At 38.6% G+C, this 18904-nt stretch overlaps 1 protein-coding gene across 5 annotated transcripts in view; it reads left to right on the forward strand.

Annotated features, from left to right (window-relative positions):
* Positions 1 to 18904, forward strand: part of SBF2 (SET binding factor 2) — a 502981-nt gene that overhangs the window by 361533 nt on the left and 122544 nt on the right. For all 5 annotated transcript variants that reach the window (XM_067038634.1, XM_059069141.2, XM_067038638.1 and 2 more), the window contains exon 17: positions 15885 to 15953. In XM_067038634.1, the coding sequence (XP_066894735.1) occupies positions 15885 to 15953 (69 nt within the window). The remainder of the gene's footprint in view (positions 1 to 15884; positions 15954 to 18904) is intronic.

Below are 18904 nucleotides of genomic sequence, written 5' to 3' on the forward strand. Positions count from 1 at the left end.
AAGGCCCAAGGTGTGTCACTAATATTTGCACATTGTTGCCTAATGAATTGCACATGGTTGCTATACAGTCCTAATACATCTAACTACTTACTGAATTTTATTTACTATTTCCTCTGTGACTAGATGTCTATATAAGATACTAATAATTTTTTTAAGGAATGAACTAGAAGCTATTTCAAATTTTCTTGCTGGAAAATCACATAGCTAGGAAATGTGAAGGAAGAGATATTAAAGTATTCTAAAAATGGTAGCATAGAGAAACTTCTAGAAATTATAAACTCTAGAATGAGTTGATTTGGGGCGCCTGGTCACTTATCTCCACACATTTATTTCCATTTCCCTTCTGAAACTCAACTAAAAGGGATAGTAGAGGGATTTTTAAAAGATAAACACAATTCTACAAGGACAAAGAAAACAGGTAAAGAAATGTTAGCACAAAATTTTAAAAGACAGAAAGCACATGAACAAGTGTTAACTGATTTTTCAGACATGAGAAAGCTGAAATTAGGAAGATGGGGGAAAACAGAGGAGCATTCTGAGTTCTGATACAGAACTCCCCAAAGGCTCAGAAATTGGTTGGAGTAAAGAAGTTATACCTGTGGTGAAAGCCCAAAGAAAGGTAGTAAATAAGAAGAAGAGGGAACAGATGACAAATGTGATAAAGACAGAATTAACAGTATGATTCAGCTTCAAGAGGGCAATGATTATATAACTGTTTAATTCAGAGCCCTCAGTGCAATGTACCTAGTTCAACTAAAGATATTTGTTGGATGGATAAATGGAAGCAGGATCACACTGGAAGCATCAACTTGATATCTGACTGAATGTGAGAGTAGGATGCGATAGAAAAGGTTTCTGGCTAGTCAACTGAATAGATGCTTTACCAAGATAGTATGGAAGAGTGTCAGGCTTGAAGGTGTATGTGAGGGGTGGAGATAATTCAGTTTAAGATATATTGAGTTTGAGGTCTCTACAACAAATTGGAAGAGCCCGGTCAGCTGGAGCTGAGGAGAGTTGTCTAGGCTGGAAATACAGTGGCACTCTATCTCATAGAAATGGTTGAGGCAGCCTAAGGAAAGTAGGTACTGTAAGAGAGGAGATCTAAGGATGGGGGAAAAAAAACCTGAGAAATACTGACATTTAAGGGGTGGGCAGAATAATAAAACCTATAAACATTGAGAGGAAAGGGTCATTGATGTAAGAGGAGAAAAGGTATAAGAGGAGAAAATGGGGTCATAGAAGCCAAGGTAGGAAATTAGTTTAAGAATGAAGTGACTAGGAAGAATGCAGGCCAAGGTGGTAGAGTAGGGAGACTGTGAGCTCACCTCCTCCCACAGGCACACCAAAATTGTAGCTATCTACAGAACAGCTATTGATGAGAAAGATCGGAAGACTAGCAGAAAAGGTTTTCTACATCTAAAGATATAAAAAAGGAACCACAACAAGTAAAATAATAGGGACTGGAGACTCAGTATAGTCAAGACCCATATTGCCAGGTGGGCAGCCCACAAATGGGAGGATAATTACAGTTACCAAGGTTCTCCCCAATGAATGAGTGGTCCAAGTACCTCATTGAGCTAACCATCCTGGGAGTCCTACACTGGAAAGATGAGCCCCCAGAATGTTTGCTTTTAAGGCCAGAAGGGCTTACTTTCAGGAGAGTGAGAAGGCTCTGGGAAATAGAGACTCTTCAAGGGCACACATGAAATCTCACATGCTCCAGTACCTAAGGCCGAAGCAGTAATTTGAAAGGAGCCTGGGTCAGACCCACCTGCTGATCTTGGAGAGCCTCCCAGAGAGGCAGAAGGCAGCTGGACTCACCTTGGGGACATAGACACTGGCGGCAGCTGTTCTGAGAGTTCGTTCTGCCACCTGGACACTGGTGCTAGTAAGCGCCATTTTGGAATCTTTCCTCTAAATTATCAGCACCAGGACCCAGCCCCACCATCAGCAGACTGGCTGCCTTAAGAGCCCCTGAGCCTACAGCCACCCTGGAATGTAGCCCAGTCTACCAGGGGGCCCAGGACCTGACTAGCCCCCAGGGCTAGTGTACCAGCACTAGCCCTGGGACCCCCAGGGCCCTGTAGTCACAGACCCTGGGACCCAGCTCCACCCACCAGCGGACCAGCACTAGTTCTGAGACACCTTGGACCCCTCAGGCAGCTGCCCCAGGATCTAGCCTCTGAAACCAAAAGGGAGTGGCATGATATACTTAAAGTGATAAAAGGGAAAAACCTACAACCAAGAATATTCTACCCAGCAAGGCTTTCATTCAGGTTTAATGGAGAGATCAAAAGTTTTACAAACAAAAGCTAAAAGAGTTTGACACCACCAAACTAGCTTTACAAGAAATATTAAAGGGACTTATTCTAATTGAAAAAGAGGAGGCCACAATGAGTAACAAAATTACAAAAGGAAAAATCCAATTGGTAAAGGCAAATGTACAGTAAAGGTAGTAAATCAACCACGTGTAAAGCTAGTAGAAAGGTTAAAAGGCAAAAGTAGTAAAAATCATGTATCCGTGATAAGTAGTTAAGGGATACACAAAACAAAAAAATGTAAAATATGTTGTCAAAAACAGTAAATGCAGGGGGAGGTAAGTAAAAATGCAGAGTTGTAACAGTGTGTTTATGGGGGGGTAGGGGAAGAAGTAGGTGACGGAGATTAAGAGGTACAAACTTCCAGGTGCGGGCTTCCCTGGTGGCGCAGTGGTTGAGAATCCGCCTGCCGATGCAGGAGACACGGGTTCGTGCCCCGGTCCGGGAATCCCACATGCCGCAGAGCAACTAAGCCCGTGAGCCATGGCCGCTAGGCCTGCGCGTCCGGAGCCTGTGCTCCTCAATGGGAGAGGCCACAACAGTGAGAGGCCCGCATACCGCAAAAAAAAAAAAAAAAAACAACTTCCAGGTGCAAAATAAATGGCACAGTTTGAAATGTATAGTGTGGGGAATATAGTCAGTAACTGTATAACAATATCTTTGGTAACATAGCATAACTGGACTTATAGTTATCATGATGATCAGTTTGAAATGTATAGAAGTATCAAATCATTATGTTGTGTAGCAGGAACTAACAGTATTGTAGGCCAATTATACTTCAAAAACAAACTCAGAGAAAAACAGATCGGATTTGTGGTTACAAGAGGTGGAGGGTCAGAGGAGAGGGAATTGGATGAAGGCAGTCAAAAGGTATGAAATTCCAGTTATAAGTACTAGGAATGTAATGTATAATATGATAAATATAATTGACACTGCTGTATGTTATATTTGAAAGTTGTTAAGAAAGTAAATCCTGAATTCTTGTCACAAGAAAGAAGAACTTTTTTTCTATTTCTTGATTTTAATATCTGTATGAGATGATGGATGTTCACCAAACTTATTGTTATAATCACTTCATGATGTATGTAAATCAAACCATTATACTCTATACCTTAAACTTACACAGTGCTGTACATCAATTGTATCTCAATAAAACTGGAAGAAAAATTAATTTTTTTAAAAGAATGAAATGACCATATTAAAGTTAAATTATATGAATAAATATATAATTTGTGACTTGGAAAAATAGGAAGCATAGACACCAAAAATGTTACATTGGTTGTTTAAAGGTTGTGGGATTTATGACAAGATATTTTTCTTTTTTTTTCACTTACCTGCCTTTCCTAGATCTTTTATAAAGAAATGAAAGTTTGTGAGTTTTTTTAAAGGAAAGTAGTTTTTAAAAAAGAGAAAATATGTGTTTAATCTTAACAAATGGTATAGAGGTTAAATTAAATGTCTAAACATAATGCATTTGGTTGGCAAGGAAGAGGTCACAGGTGGTGACCTTTGCCAGTGAAAGTGGGGGCAGGGGGTTAAGAAGGCCAAAGCCAATCCAGAGGGGGTTGATTTTTTGACCAGTGTCTAGTTTTATGTTGTCTTTAAGAAATAAGTTCAGAATTTGCAAACACTGTTTTCTTAGGATTCCCAGAAATGCTTTCATGTTACTATCCTGACCTTAGGTAACACTTTACATTTTACTGAGTGTCTCTCTTATCAGTGCGCCAGAAAAAAATGTATTTAACCATAGGATTGATAATTCCTTGCCTATTTGTATTTAAAGATGGCAAGATGTGGTTAATTGCGTCTCACTTTTCACATATTTCATTCATTCTGTGGAACCTGATCTTGACTTTCAAAAAGATTTTCATAATGCTACCAATGAGTCTTACAATTTAAAATTTTTCTGCCAATGTCCATTTTTAACTCTTCACAATGGCATTCCAGAATATTATTGAAAATAAGAGCTAGTTAAGCTTTTTTTCTGATCTTATGTTATCATTGCTTTTACAACATAAATCATGAAGAAAATTGTCTCTAGTTATTTGTGATAATTGGTTATATAAATATTTGATTATTTTATCTTTTGCTAATATTATAAAAGCAGCATAATGATAACCTATGGATTTTTTTATATTTACTTATTTCATTTATTTTTTTGGCTGCGTTGGGTCTTAGTTGTGGCACGCAGGGTCTTTGTTGAGGCGTGCAGGATCTTTTGTTGCAGCATGGGCTTCTCTCTAGTTGTGGCGTGTGGGCTCCAGAGCGCACGGGCTCTGTAGTTTGCAGCACGTGGGCTCTCACATTGAGGCATGCGAGCTTAATTGCCCTGAGTTATGTGGGATCCCAGTTGTGAGACCAAGGATAGAACCCGCGTCCCCTGCATTGGAAGGTGGATTCTTTACCACTGGACCACCAGGGAAGTCCCTAACCTATGGATTTAAAACGCTTAAAAAGAGATGTTTGTTTTTGTTCATAACCTCACTTATATACATGAAGGCTTTTCTAATGTAGAAGGCTTTTCTGTGTGTTTTATTTATTTATTAGTCCTTCTAAATGTGACAGATTAGCCATTCTAAATGTGGCAGATTTATAATTCACTTTCTTTTTTTGTCACAGGAATTTAAGGTCTTTTTGAGGGGGAGGGGAATATAGGAAAGCAAACAAAAAATATGTTATAGGAGCTACGTTGAAACTATGTAACTATATAAATTATTCATGTTATCTCTTCGTGGTTAAGTCCACTGGCTTTTCCTTGCTTTGAAGATAGAGGAAGCAGTTTATCAATTAGAATTTCTTTTTGAAGCACTCTCTTTCCTTAGCTTTCATGATGCAACATTTTCTACATATCCTTGTACCTTTCTGGCCATTCCTTCTCCATCTTTGAAAGCTCATCCTTCTCCACTTGGCCTTTAATTTTTAAAGCCTTATTTATTTATTTATTTTTGTCTCATTCTATACTCACTTCAAGGGTAGTCTCTTTCACACCCACAACTTAAACTACCACCTACATGTTGATGACTCGTAAGTTTATTTTTCTACCCCAGACCTTTTCTCTGAGCTCTACACCTTTATATCCAACTGGATACCTGGTATCTCATTTTCATGTGTCAAAGACGCTCAGCTTTAATGGTTACAAACTGAAGTCATGATCATGCATTTCCTCTACCCCTCAACCCTCAAACCTGATTCCCTTCCATTGTCCCTAATCTTGGCAAATGGCATGACCATTGATCCAGTTGTGCGAACTAAAACCTGAGTCATCCTTGACATCTTCTTCTCCTTCATCTCTAACACCAAGTTATACTGATTTTTACCCCCATAAAAACCTTTTAACTTGATCCACTTATCTCCTACCTCCACCTGTAATACCCTAATCAAAGCTACCATCATCCCACTTAGATTGTTATAATACCCATCTAAGCATTCTTCCCACATCTGCTTTTTTTCCTGCCCAAATGCATTCATTATCCCATAGCCAGTAGTGAACTTTTCAAACTACAGATCTCTCTTAGCCTGGGTTCCCCAGAAAACAGTGTGTGCTACTACTTTATTAGGAAGTTGTTTCATGTTGGAAACAGATTCTGAGGCAGAGTTTAGTGCAAAGGATGTTTGTTAGGGAGTGGTCTTTGGATCAACACCTGTGGGAGGGAGGGAAAATAAATAGAATTGGGCAAAAGGAGAAGTCAGGCAATATTGTGAGCTCAAGGATAGCCTCAGCCTAACCCACACAAAGCTCTGGAGCTGAAGTTGTCCCACGTTAAGTCAAAATGGCTGGGTATGGACCCACACCTTAATCAGTCACTGAATATTTGCAGCTTTGGGAAGGACTGTTGGCAGCACTGCCAGTCATGGAGGCAACAAGTCCTCCCTTGAAGGGGTGTTTGGATAAGGCATTCTCATGTTCATCCCTTGTGCTGCTCGCCTCCACTTCTTCATAGGTATTCAGGAGCAGTTCCTCCAGAATTCTAGTGTGCTTTTCTTGCTGAGGGAAGCTTAGAAGAGGGTAACTGGGAAAAACGTTTGCCCCTGCAGATGTAGCTGATCGTAGGATTGCAAATAATGCTAACTTCCCTTCTTATGACCCAGAGCCTCATCCTGGTGGGGTCTTAGTCTCTGGTCACTTTTTGTTTCTCATCCCAGGGTTGCTGCACTTGTTCATTTTCCATCAGAATTTGGCAAGTACCAAGAGGTACCCAAGGACTTAACTGGGTGCCAAACATATTCCTCCTTGTTCCCATTATGTGACATTAGCCCTACCTCCCTGGCATTCAGGTTCAGTTATTTCTGCCAAAATGATGGTTCCTCCAAATGTAAAATAGATAGCTAGTGGGAAGCAGCCACACAGCTCAGGGAGATCAGCTCGGTGCTTTGTAACCACCTGGAGGGGTGGGATAGGGAGGGTGGGAGGGAGACACAAGAGGGAGGGCATATGGGGATATATGTGTGCATATAGCTGATTCACTTCGTTATAAAGCAGAAACTTACACACCATTGTAAAGCAACTATACTCCAATAAAGATGTTAAAAGAAGAAAATGATGGTTCGTCTTGTCTGCCAGTTTCTGGGCATTAGGAGTATAATGTGCCTTGGTGACAGCTGTAGTTTATAGATTAATGAGATTCTTGTTTTGTCCCCTGGTAGAAATGTTTCTCCTTTGGGGACTAGAATCTATAACCTTGCACAACTCAGAGTTACAGCAGTGGAAAGTGCAAATTCTCTAAGTGGGTCACTGATTGTGACAGTAAGCAGGGCTTTTAAATTCCTGGATCTGCTACAGAGCCTTTTCTTCTTCTGGGCCCCACTCAGAGCTGGCAGCTTTTTGTGTCACCTGGTATGAGCCTGTACAGTAATCCCAGATGTGGAATATGCTTTCTTCGTAGCCCGAAGAGGCCTACCAGAATTTTTGCTTCCTTCCTCATGATGGAAGATACAAGATGCAAGAAATTGTCCTTTACTTTGAATGAGATGTCCCAGCAGGCCAGAACCTTTATAAGGTTTATCTCCCATGTTCTGGAGTGCATGTCTCACCAAGGTTTCCAACATGGTAGCCACTTATTGCTCATCCAGCCTGATTAGCATGATGTCATCAATGTAGTAGAGCAGCATAATATTCTATATGATGTTCAAATCGTCCAAATTTCTTCCAACTGAATTTGGATGGGAGAGGCTTTACTTAACATATACCTGAGGCAAAAATTGTAAATGCTTCCCATTGTCCATTTCATGTAAATGCAGACTGTTTCAGATCCTCCTCTCTGATAGAGATAGAAAAGAACTTATTCACCACATCAGTGATTGCATGCAACATACCCATGACCATGATAATCTGCTGTAGCAAAGACAAAACATCTTTATTATAAAACTGCCATTGGAGCTACCGCGTGATTGAATTTGCTGTAGTCTGCTTTTATCCTCCAGATCTGTCTGGTTTCTACAGATACAAGGCTGGAGAATTAAATAGAGATATGACAGAGACCATCACTCCTGCATCCTTTAGATCATTAAGAGTAGAACTAATTTTCACTATCACCACCAGTAAATCCATATAAAATAGGAACTAAAATTTCATACCAAATAGTGGGGGAACAGTTTGTTTGATACATTATATTTAAAAGAAGAAATATAAAATTTTAACAGATATTTAGGTTATAATTTTTACCATATGCTGATATTTTTAGAACCAAAGTATGTATCTCACTTTTGTCTGGGGAAGGGAAAGGTATTTAAAATAATTTTCCTAACGAAATTGCACATGACTTACTTTATGTTTGGCTTTTACAGCACTGTCCCAAAGATGATCATTTTGCAAAAATATTTAAAGCATTCATTATTTTTCTTAAGGGACTTCCTTTAATCCTCTGACATCAAATCATTTTCTTTTAAAACACTTAGCATAAAATCATCTGAACTGGTGATCTTTTTTTCACTTGATCTAATTTTGTTATATTTTCCTTTGTCAGTATGATTTGATAAAAGTAATTCTTTGACATTGCTATAGTAGACTTTATGAAATCCTACATGTTTACAATGGTGTGTTTGATGCGGTAAATAGAGATGGAGGCCAATGTTAATTAAGAATGTGTGTTTCAGCAGTGACATGATGATGATGATGATGATGATATGGTGGTGATGTGTTCTTTTTGCCTTGATTCTCTGGATCAAAATTTTGTTTGGGAGATTCATCCATGATTTTGGATATGATTATAATTCATTTATTTTCACTTTCATGTAGTATTGTTTTGTATGAGTATACCACATTTTATTCATTGTACCAAATATCTTTTTTCATTTGTCCTATTTGACACTCACTGGACTCTTTGCATATGAAGACAAAATTCTTTTTATTGTTTCTTTTACTTTCTTTTACCTACTTTGTCCTCTCTTTCCAGCACTCCTATTAGGCATATTTTAGAAACTTTGACATGATCCTCTGTATTTCTTAATTTTTTAATAAATTATGAAGATAGAGATGAAATAAAAGGATACCATGAGGGAAAAAAATTAACTTCCAACCCTTCCTTTGCATTTTAATTTTAGCAGCCACATTTAAGTTTTCAATTGCTTTTTCACAGATATAGTATAGTTTCAGCCTCTTTTGAGGAAATTATTTATAATTAGTGGGATATTTCTTCTTTTGCTTGAATTATATGTTTCCACAGATGCCATCTTTAGATTCAATTGCATTTGAGAGGCAACAGGGCATACAGCTTTAAAGCACAAACATTGGAGTGAGACTACCTGGGTTTGAGTTCTGGCTCTGCCATTTGTGCCCATGTAATCTAAGGCAATTATTTAACCTCTGAGAAACTCAGTTCCTTCATCAACAAAATGGATATAATTATAGTATCTACCTCCTAGAGGTGCTGTAAAAATTAGATGAAATAATTTCTGTAAATTCATACTGAAAATATGTTTGATACTTAGTAAGCACTCAATAAATGTTAGCTATTATTACTGTATGCCAGGTGCAGTGTCCTAGTTTCCAGACATAAAATTGAAGCGGAATTGCGCCATTCACTCAAAAACTTAAAGCAAAGCTTGATATTATTTGTCAAATCTAGCATTCATCTTCTATCTCAATGGGAGTAATGGTACATATTAAATAACCATAGTGTTCAAAATTGTGATACATCTCGATTGTTATATTCGTAGATTTAGCATTAAAATGTCACCTGAGGGGCTTCCCTGGTGGCGCAGTGGTTGAGAGTCCGCCTGACATGGGTTCGTGCCCTGGTCCAGGAGGATTCCACATGCCGCGGAGCGGCTGGGCCCGTGAGGCATGGCCTCTGGGCCTGTGCGTCTGGAGCCTGTGCTCCGCAACGGGAGAGGCCACAACAGTGAGAGTCCCGCGTACCGAAAAAAAAAAAAAAAAAAAAGTAACCTGAGGCCGAAACAACAATGAGGCCTACCGCTTATTTTGTACTTAGCACTGTACTTAGAAAGGGTGGGAAAACACGAGGGCATGCATATGGAGATGCCAAGGAGGAAGAATGTAAATGATAAAGCAAGGCATGGGTGCTATTTTAGGGGTATTAGATGTGGTAGGAGGTAATTATGATGTGGAATAGAAGATGATAAGTAAAGCAGACTGACTAGACCTGCGGCTTATAGCAGGAGGGCCATATGGTTGGGTAAGTGTGGAGATGGGTCCACACCACGGAGGGTTTACAAGTTTGGCAGAAGAGTTTGGTCATTATCCTGTAATGGTCAGAACATAGCTGACATTTTTGAGCAGGAGACTAACATGATATACAGAGGTATTTGGGGCTTTGGTAGTTTTAACTTTCGTCCCTATGTAGAAGATACAAATGTTCTCAGTGTTTTGGACAATTCAAAAAAAATTTTTTCTGAGTTATATCAAGTCTAAACTCAAGAAAAGTCAGTTTTGTAAGACATTCTGCCTTTCAGTCTTATTTTTTTTCTTTAATGTTTACCTATATCGTTTTTGAGAGGTTCCAAAGTTTTACAAAAATGGGAATGCTGGTCATGACAGTCCAAAGGTATGCAAATCAAAATATGAAGTAATTGAGGGTAATGAGAAATTAAGATTGCAGGGCTCACTCTTCAGTTGTAGGAGGAAAATTAAAGTTAAACTACATAGCAAAGTTCAGAATAAAACATGTATAGTCATTCAAGTCCTTGCAGGCTTATAAATTGCCTGGTATGTCTGTAACTACTTTGCTATTACGTGGCCAAAACACAGGGGATTTCAGGATGTGTATTTATGGACTGATTCCCCAACAGATAACTGCACTATTCCGGAATGCTGTTGCTATGTCAGTAGTTGTACTTATTGTTTCAAAAATTTTTCCATTTTTCAATCTAATTAACTTAGAATATCTCTAACGTGATTTGCAAAGAATTTTATATTTATATTTTGCAATCAGCATTTGACTGGCGCTCAGGTTTGAGACATGCACTACAATGTGTAAACATTTTGTAAGATAATAAATAGACCCTAAATGTTTTATGATTGCCTGTTCCCTGCTAATTGGTCATGGATTGAAATTCCCCATTGTTTAATTTTTTTTTAATTTGTGGGAAATTTTTATAAATGAGTGTGTGGGACTTCATATCACAGCTGTTGTCATTTAAAGTTTGGACAGCATCATTACAAATGAAGCCCTGCTGTGAAATCAAAGTCAAAAGGCATCTTGGCATCCCAGCCATTTCCTTAGGAGAAGATTACAGCTCAAGTCTGTTGAACTTTATTGCCTTGGGCCTCATGACAGTCTTCAGAAACATGCAAGGCATTTCTGTTAAAGAAACTCAGATGTGCTAGGACACAGGGGATGACATTCTTGTGCATAGCAGTGTCCTAAGCAAGAGGGTGAGGAATAAGTCAGGAAGAAAAAGATGATTCACCCTTTTTGCCGTATTCTGGGATTATTTTATAAAATCCATGGAAATGACAGAGAATAGGAAAAAGGTGTGGTGTTTTCCTACATGGCCTATATACTTTTTCCAGTTTTACTGAGGTATAATTGTCAAATAAAGCTGTAACATATTTAAAGTGTACAGCGTGATGACTTAATATACCATACATTGTGAAAGGATTCCCACAATCGAATTAATTAACACATCCATCACCTCACAGATTTCCTTTCTGGGGGAGGGGTGAGAATACTTAAGTTCCACTTTCTTAGCAAATTTTAATTATATGATACAGTATGATCAACTATAGTCACTGTGTTATATATTAGATTCTCAGACCTTATTCATCTTATATGTACTCTTTTACCAACATCTTCCCATTTCTTCTTAAAATAGTTGTCTTTTAACCAGAGTATTTGGTCTATTTCTGCTATTTTTATTTATTCCTACTATCTTTTTTTTTTTTTTTCCCCGTTACGCGGGACTCTCACTGTTGTGGCCTCTCCCTTGTGGAGCACAAGCTCTGGACGCGCAGGCTCAGCAGCCATGGCTCACGGGCCTAGCCGCTCAGCGGCATGTGGGATCTTCCTAGACCGGGGCACGGACCAGTGACCCCTGCATCGGCAGGAGCACTCAACCACTGCGCCACCAGCGAAGCCCCCTACTATCTTATTTTGTTCTTTTTTGATTATTTCCTTTTTCTGAGTTTCTGTTCCTCCTTCTTGCTTTCCTTTGAGTTATTTTTCTTTCAGTCCATTTTTTCCCCCACTAGTTTAGAAGTTGTAACCTATTCTGTTCCTTTGGCAATAATACAGAGAAATTTAAATGTTTACTTAATTTATCAAAATCCAGCTCCAGTCCACCACCTTACAATGTCTGTGCTACCATGGTTGTATATTTTAGCTGTATCTTATTTTTCTTTAATACTGAAAGACATTAATTTTGTGTTTTATATAGTCAGTGTATGCTTAATTTACTCACATATTCATTACTTCCCTTGCTGAATTATCGTTTTATATCTCAGACTTTTCCATCTGGTGTTTCAGGTGGCCCTAGGGGATCCCTACCATAAGATAGTTCTCCTAATGGACTTCCTACCTTTAGCAAGCACTGGGTTTTGTCTCCTATCTCTTGAGTCCTTTGAGTTGTTCAAAACTAATACTCAAATTTACTTTGCTCACCAACTGTTCTTGAGGTAAAATTGCATTTTAGTGCTGTATCTCTCCAGGTTCCCACTTAACTTATATTTTGGCCTGAGTGTTCCTTACTTTCTTGCCAGTTCATTGCCTTGCATTAAAGATTGTTAAATATATTATCTAGCATTTTTAGTTCTTTACAGTAAAAATACCTGTCAGTATATGACCATAAGTCAAGAAATAAAAGCTCATAACTAAGTTTTTAAATGATCTTTTGGTTGGAGTGCTCTCAGAAGATTTTTTATGATATTAAATCATTTTTTCAAAATACATTTTTCTGGACTTCCCTGGTGGCTCAGTGGTTAAGAATCCACCTGCCAATGAAGGGATCACGGGTTCAATCCCTGGTCCGGGAATATCCCACATGCCGAAGAGCAACTAAGCCCATGCGCCACAACTGCTGAGCCCGCGTGCCACAGCTACTGAGGCCCGCACACCTAGAGCCTGTGTTCCACGACAAGAGAAGCCACTGCAGTGAGAAGCCCGTGCACCACAACAAAGAGTAGCCCCCGCTCGCCTCAACTAGAGAAAGCCCACACACAGCAACAAAGACCCAACACAGCCATAAATAAATAAATAAATATTTTTTTAAAAAATAAAATAAAATAGCAGTTGCCCTCAATTTAAATATATATATATTTTTTTCAATTGCTTTCTAAAAGAAATGTTCTTAGTCAAATTAGGTTGGAAATGCTGCCACCAAATTCCCTTCATCTAGTCACAGTTTAAAGCCCTGAGAAGTCCTACAGTTTTTTAAAACAAAGACATCGCACTTAATTTTGTTTACCCAGCATTTCCCCAATTTCCCCCCAAGTAACAGCTATCAGTACTCCATAAAACTAGTGTTTGCACAACAGTCTGAGGACACTCTCCCCGCTTTTCCCATAGAAGCCTCTTAGGTAGGCCTGAGTCTCTGTTATAGAACCAAGTTTCTCTCTCCTAATAAGTTATATTTGCTGAAATATTCAGGGATCCTGCTGGTTAATATAAGTTCTGTTTATTTGCTTTTTATGGAAATGAGATGTTTCCCCCTTAGAAATGGGGACCACATTGATTAGCAGCCATATCACAGAGACCTTGTTCTATCAGTGACCTTTCTTTTTCAACTCTGTCTCCCTTGGATTTTCCTCCTTGGTGTACTTAGGTCCCTTCTAATTCTCATAGAATCAAAGGATTACATAGAATCTTAGTATTCATCTGATTCAGCCCTACCAAGATTCATTCAGCTACCCATTTGGATGTCATAACTCCTCAAACAGCTTCCTGCCCTTTACAACTATGAGCATTTACACTCAGGGCCTTTTTTACTCACTTATACCCTCATCATGTCACCAGTGACCTCTTTGACTCACAAGTTTCTTGGCTTTTTCTCAATCTTCATTTTACTGAATTTCTCTGAAGATTTCAACACTACTGGTCGTTTCTTCTTCTCTTGACAACAATAGTACTGCTTTCTCCTACTTCTCTTTCCCATCTTGATTTTCCTTTATTCCTTCTCTATAAATATATCTTTCCCAGGTTTCTGTCCTTAGCTTCTCATTTCTCTCTCTTCTTGAATTTATTCCTTTATTCATTCACTTATTCATTTATCCAATAAATGTTTACTCTGTGTGGTGAATTAATTAGAACTATTGTTTTTAGAACAGTATAGGAAGTTTGAGCCTATCTTTTAGTTATTTTTTTAAAATTGGGTCAGAGAATGTCACATATATGAGAATGATTCTTTATTACAGAGATTTGTCTTGTAACCCAGTATTGTTTCAGTGTTTTCTGGAGTTGGACATGCAGTGTATTCTATAGCTATGTTTTTCATAGTTAAAAATGCATGAAATTCTATTAAGAACTCTTTTAGCAGATCATAATACCAAATGTACTCATGCTAAGCAAGACTAACATTAGAAGAGATGCCCGCCTTTGGGCCATGACTTCTGAAAGAAAGTTTCCTCCTTTTTTTTCCTCAGGGCAGTACTACACCCTCAGCCCTGCCAAGCCGTAGTAGTATTTTGAAATAGTATTTGAAATAGACTTAAGTATGGTGTACAGACACCATAGACAACCTTGCTTCTGACTCTCTTTGCTTCTGACTCTTTCTCCTTTTTTGCTTTGCTTCTGACTCTTTCTCCTTTTTGCTTCTGACTCTTTCTCCTTTTTCTAGGGGCCCTGTCCCTGGCACCAGTGCCCTTTTGCAGCTTTAAGCCTCCAACTGCTCTGCTGTTGAGGCCTGTACTCCCTCCTTCACATTCCAAAATCAGTGCTGGCAGCTCAAAAAACTCATATCCACCACCTCAAGAACATGAGGAAAGCAATCAAGTACAAAAGGCGGTGTTTAGAGGAAAAAGCACCAGGCCGATAGGTAGATAAATCTAAATTCCAGTACTGGCTGACATCTAGGCCTCTTTTTCTCATCTGAAAAGTAGAGGAATTGCACTGGAATAATTGATATTAAGGTCTCAGCTCTGTGAGTTTAAAATCAATTCATACAAACATATGAACAGCTGATAGCTGATGAATTTGCATTTTGATGGCGATAGTTATATTGTCTAAGGTTGGGGGTGAAACTACTATACCTGACCTCTCTAAGGGTATTACCCTTGAGCATTGTTCCAGGCCATGGCCCCCCTATGGCTGTTCAAGTCACTCTTGTTTTAGGTATATATCCAGAAGTAGAATTGCTGGATTATAGGGTAATTCTACTTTTCAATTTTTGAGGAATTGCCATACTGTTTTCCTAGCAGCTGCACCATTTTACATTCCCACTGAGATTTTCTGACTATCCCATTCCCCAACAACATTTCACCCAAAGGGTTTTGGCATCAGTGGTATTTCTTGCCTGATCAATAACAGAATTTTACATATAAACCCTTCATATGTAAGACTAAGAAAAAATTTATTATTTCAATTATAACATACATCCCAGTCTCAGAGAAGTTAAAATATGGGGAGAAAATGTGTATCTCAGATTCAATGAAATATAGTAGTTAAATGTACTAAAACACCCTCCAAAAATTTTTGGACAAATATGCACAGTTGTAAACACAATTTTTGTAAAACAGGAACGTAAAAGTAGCTACTCACCAATACTGTATGAAAACATCTTTCTCAAATGTATTTTTATATCATTTCTAAAAGAATGGGTTTCAGGGGACTTCCCTGATGGTCCAGTGGTTAAGACTCCGTGCTTCCACTGCAGGGGGCATGGGATCCATCCCTGGCTGGGGAATTAAGATCCCACATGCCACGTGGCACGAGCAGAAAAAAAGAATTTTTTTTTAATTTAAAAAAACAAAATTTTTTTTAAAAAAGAATGTGCTTTGGGACAGTATTTTTTCATACATTTTTTTCACACTTATCTAGGTAAGCCTTAATGACGATTTGAAATTAAAGTGAAAACCCCTTAGGACAGTAAATAATGTATCATAGATTTTTGTTTCCAGATATTTGTGATTTCTGGTAAATGTCCTAATAATGCTCATTTCTCTTTGTTTTGTTTAAGGATTGTTCAAGTTTAGAAGAATATAACATTGCTGCAGCATTACTCCCTTTGACCAGTGCTTTCTATAGGGTAAGTTTCATTTGTCTGTATATGTCATTATGATTTATATAGATGTATTCAGTTTGATTTATCATGGAACTACATCAATCCCGTCCCCTTAGTGTATCTAAGACATATCTGTGGTTATATTTGTTATAATGTTTATTGCATGCTCTATGTAAAAAATGTAATATATAATGTTAAATCATCTCCTAAGATATAACCCCACCATTCCATCCCTACTTTATTGTTCTTTAGAGCACTTAATAACACTTGAAATTGTGCTGTGTGTTGGTTAGTTTACGTTTGACTGTTTTCCCCCACCAAAGAAAATAAATTTCATGAGGCTGGGATATTGTCTGTCTTATTCATTGCTGTATCCCAGTGTCAATCAATAACTATTTGTTGAATGAATGAATGAACAAATGAACAAGCTAGATAAATAAATGGAGGCAGAAATTAGAGTTTAACTTCACCGGCAATTTCTGTGAACCTTCTGAAAATTTTCCAGAATGTTCAGTGCTTTTCTTAATTCTGTCATTTATTGTAGTTGTCCTATCCATGCCTTTTCATAGAGAGATTAATTCTTAGGGCAAATAAATCCAGTAAACTTTTATTCCCTCTTTTCCTATGAAGGACTTGTAAGGAGTTAAATAGCCACATTCTGAACAGCACATTGTATACGTCCTTCTGAAATGTACAGTAGGAAGCAATAAACCTGTGACAGCCAGGCTGACTCACTGTGCAGCTGTGTGCAGGTAGCTTCGGAAGCCCAGCACTTATGGAAGGACTTCTGGCTAAAGCTACTCCATGTTTCATGGGCTCTAAGTCAGGAGAGATTATCAAATATTCCTAGATCTGTTTTAGTAGAGAACTAGGCACCAGATAAAGTGCCTTAGCTGAGTGATGAAGTGATCCATGCCCTTAGATGCTGGCAGTATTCTCTTACTCTTTTTGTTCTGCCCATCCTTTTTGTTTCATCCACCATTTCTAACTGATGAGATCTAGCCCCCTTCCTGCACTTAGTAGGTACCCAATAAATATTTCTTTTTTTTTTTTTTTTTTTTGGTGGTACGCGGGCCTCTCACTGCTGTGGCCTCTCCCGCCGCGGAGCACAGGCTCCGGACGCGCAGGCTCAGCGGCCACGGCTCAGCGGCCACGGCTCACGGGCCCAGCTGCTCCGCGGCACGCGGGATCTTCCCGGATCGGGGCACGAACCCATGTCCCCTGCATCGGCAGGCGGACTCTCAACCACTGCGCCACCAGGGAAGCCCCAAATAAATATTTCTTGATAAACTCAGTTTTTTAAAAACTTTACTTCAAATGATTAGTGCACAGTCTCTGAGTTAAAGGTCTTAACCCAAAGGTTCTCCATAATCAGGAACTCTTTCTCTGCTGCTAACTCACTTGCATTCCTCTTTCTTCCTCCTTACCCTCCCATCCTCTTCTAAAACAGAAAATTGAATTTATGAGACTCACACTTCTGAGACCTGGCAGGTCATACTGAGCATGCTCGGGAAACAAGGACAAATCTCAAAAATGTTAAACAAATTAATTTGGGTTTAGAAACTAATGATAACCAGCTGGAGCTTGGGCATCATCTTTTGGTTTTCTCTCATCAGCTTAAACTTATCTCCAGGCCCACTCTAGTTTTTCTTAAATGCATACATACTAGTCTTCACAGAAGTCTCCCTAGTAGTTCTTCATCTTATTCCCCTCTGGCATGGAGAATAATGTTACAAAAATAGGTCAGGCTCTCCTGTATCTTAAGCCACCAAGGAAATTTGTCTCCATATCTCAGAGGAACCAAAACACTTGGTTCTAACTAGCCTTCATACGGGCCCTCACATGGGCATTTGTTAAAGAAAATGGCATTTAAAAATTTTCCCACTTTAACATCTATTTTTTAAACTTAGATATTATGTAGAAATAAATAAGAAGAAACATAGGGGAAATAAGAATTGACAGTAGAAACTCAATTGCTCAAGAAATCCAGATTACTTAAGGTTTTTTTAAGCTGGATCATTTATCTGTTTTATAGTGTATATTAGTGAGGGTTTGATCATCATAGCAGAAGCACCATGAGTGATAGGAAGTAAGGAATCTATTATAGAGACCAGCTTTTATATTGTTATAGAAGCTGGGGAAGAAGTTTATGGAAAGCTTTGAATTAGGGTCTGCCTGTGGCCCTGAAGTCACTATAGATCATCAGGGCAGCAGTCAGGAAGAAAAGCTGGGCATGATACAGGGAAGAACAAGGACAAACTAGAATCTATGTATGTCTTTTAAAGTCCTCCAACCTCAAGAAAGCAGGTGACTTGGAAAAGAAGCAGCATTATTGGCCATGGAGCTACACATGTGCCTGGCCCTGACTAGGAGCAGCTAAAGGAAGAGATCCAGAAGGAACTGGAGGAAATGTGAGCACAATTCTTTCCACACATCAAGATGGTCCAGCAGATCTGCAACAAAGTGTATGAGATACAGCAGCACCTGGCATCCTATACTGACCTTCAGAGTGTAATGGCTGCTGCTTCATTTTTGTCTTCCAAATCTTAGACAAATTTCTCTGTAGTCAATCCTGACCTAGAATCATGGAGGAAGAGAATTCTGGGAAATACAGTCTTAGCTTAGTTTAGTTTACACAGTACAAAACCATCACACCATGTTTTTTTGTTTTGTGGAAGTTTTTAATGCAATTAGTTAACAAGTTGGGCTACATGCCATGCTCTTCTCTGTGTTATCAAATAATAATACAAACTTATGTTTTATGATGGGTTTATAGATTTAATTTTTTGTTGTTGACTTGGCTTGATTTTACTTGGCTTCTTTTGGTTTAATTTGATTTGAGCATGAAAGGTCCAATTAGGCACCAGAAGCCATACCAGTAATATGAACAGGAAAATTTTAATATAAGGAGTTATTAAGTAGTAATAGGGGATTAACTAAGAAATAAAGAGAATTTTAAACTTGGAGGGTGCCAC

This window comes from Kogia breviceps, chromosome 7 (assembly GCF_026419965.1).
Source record: "Kogia breviceps isolate mKogBre1 chromosome 7, mKogBre1 haplotype 1, whole genome shotgun sequence".
Taxonomy (NCBI): Eukaryota; Metazoa; Chordata; class Mammalia; order Artiodactyla; family Physeteridae; genus Kogia; species Kogia breviceps.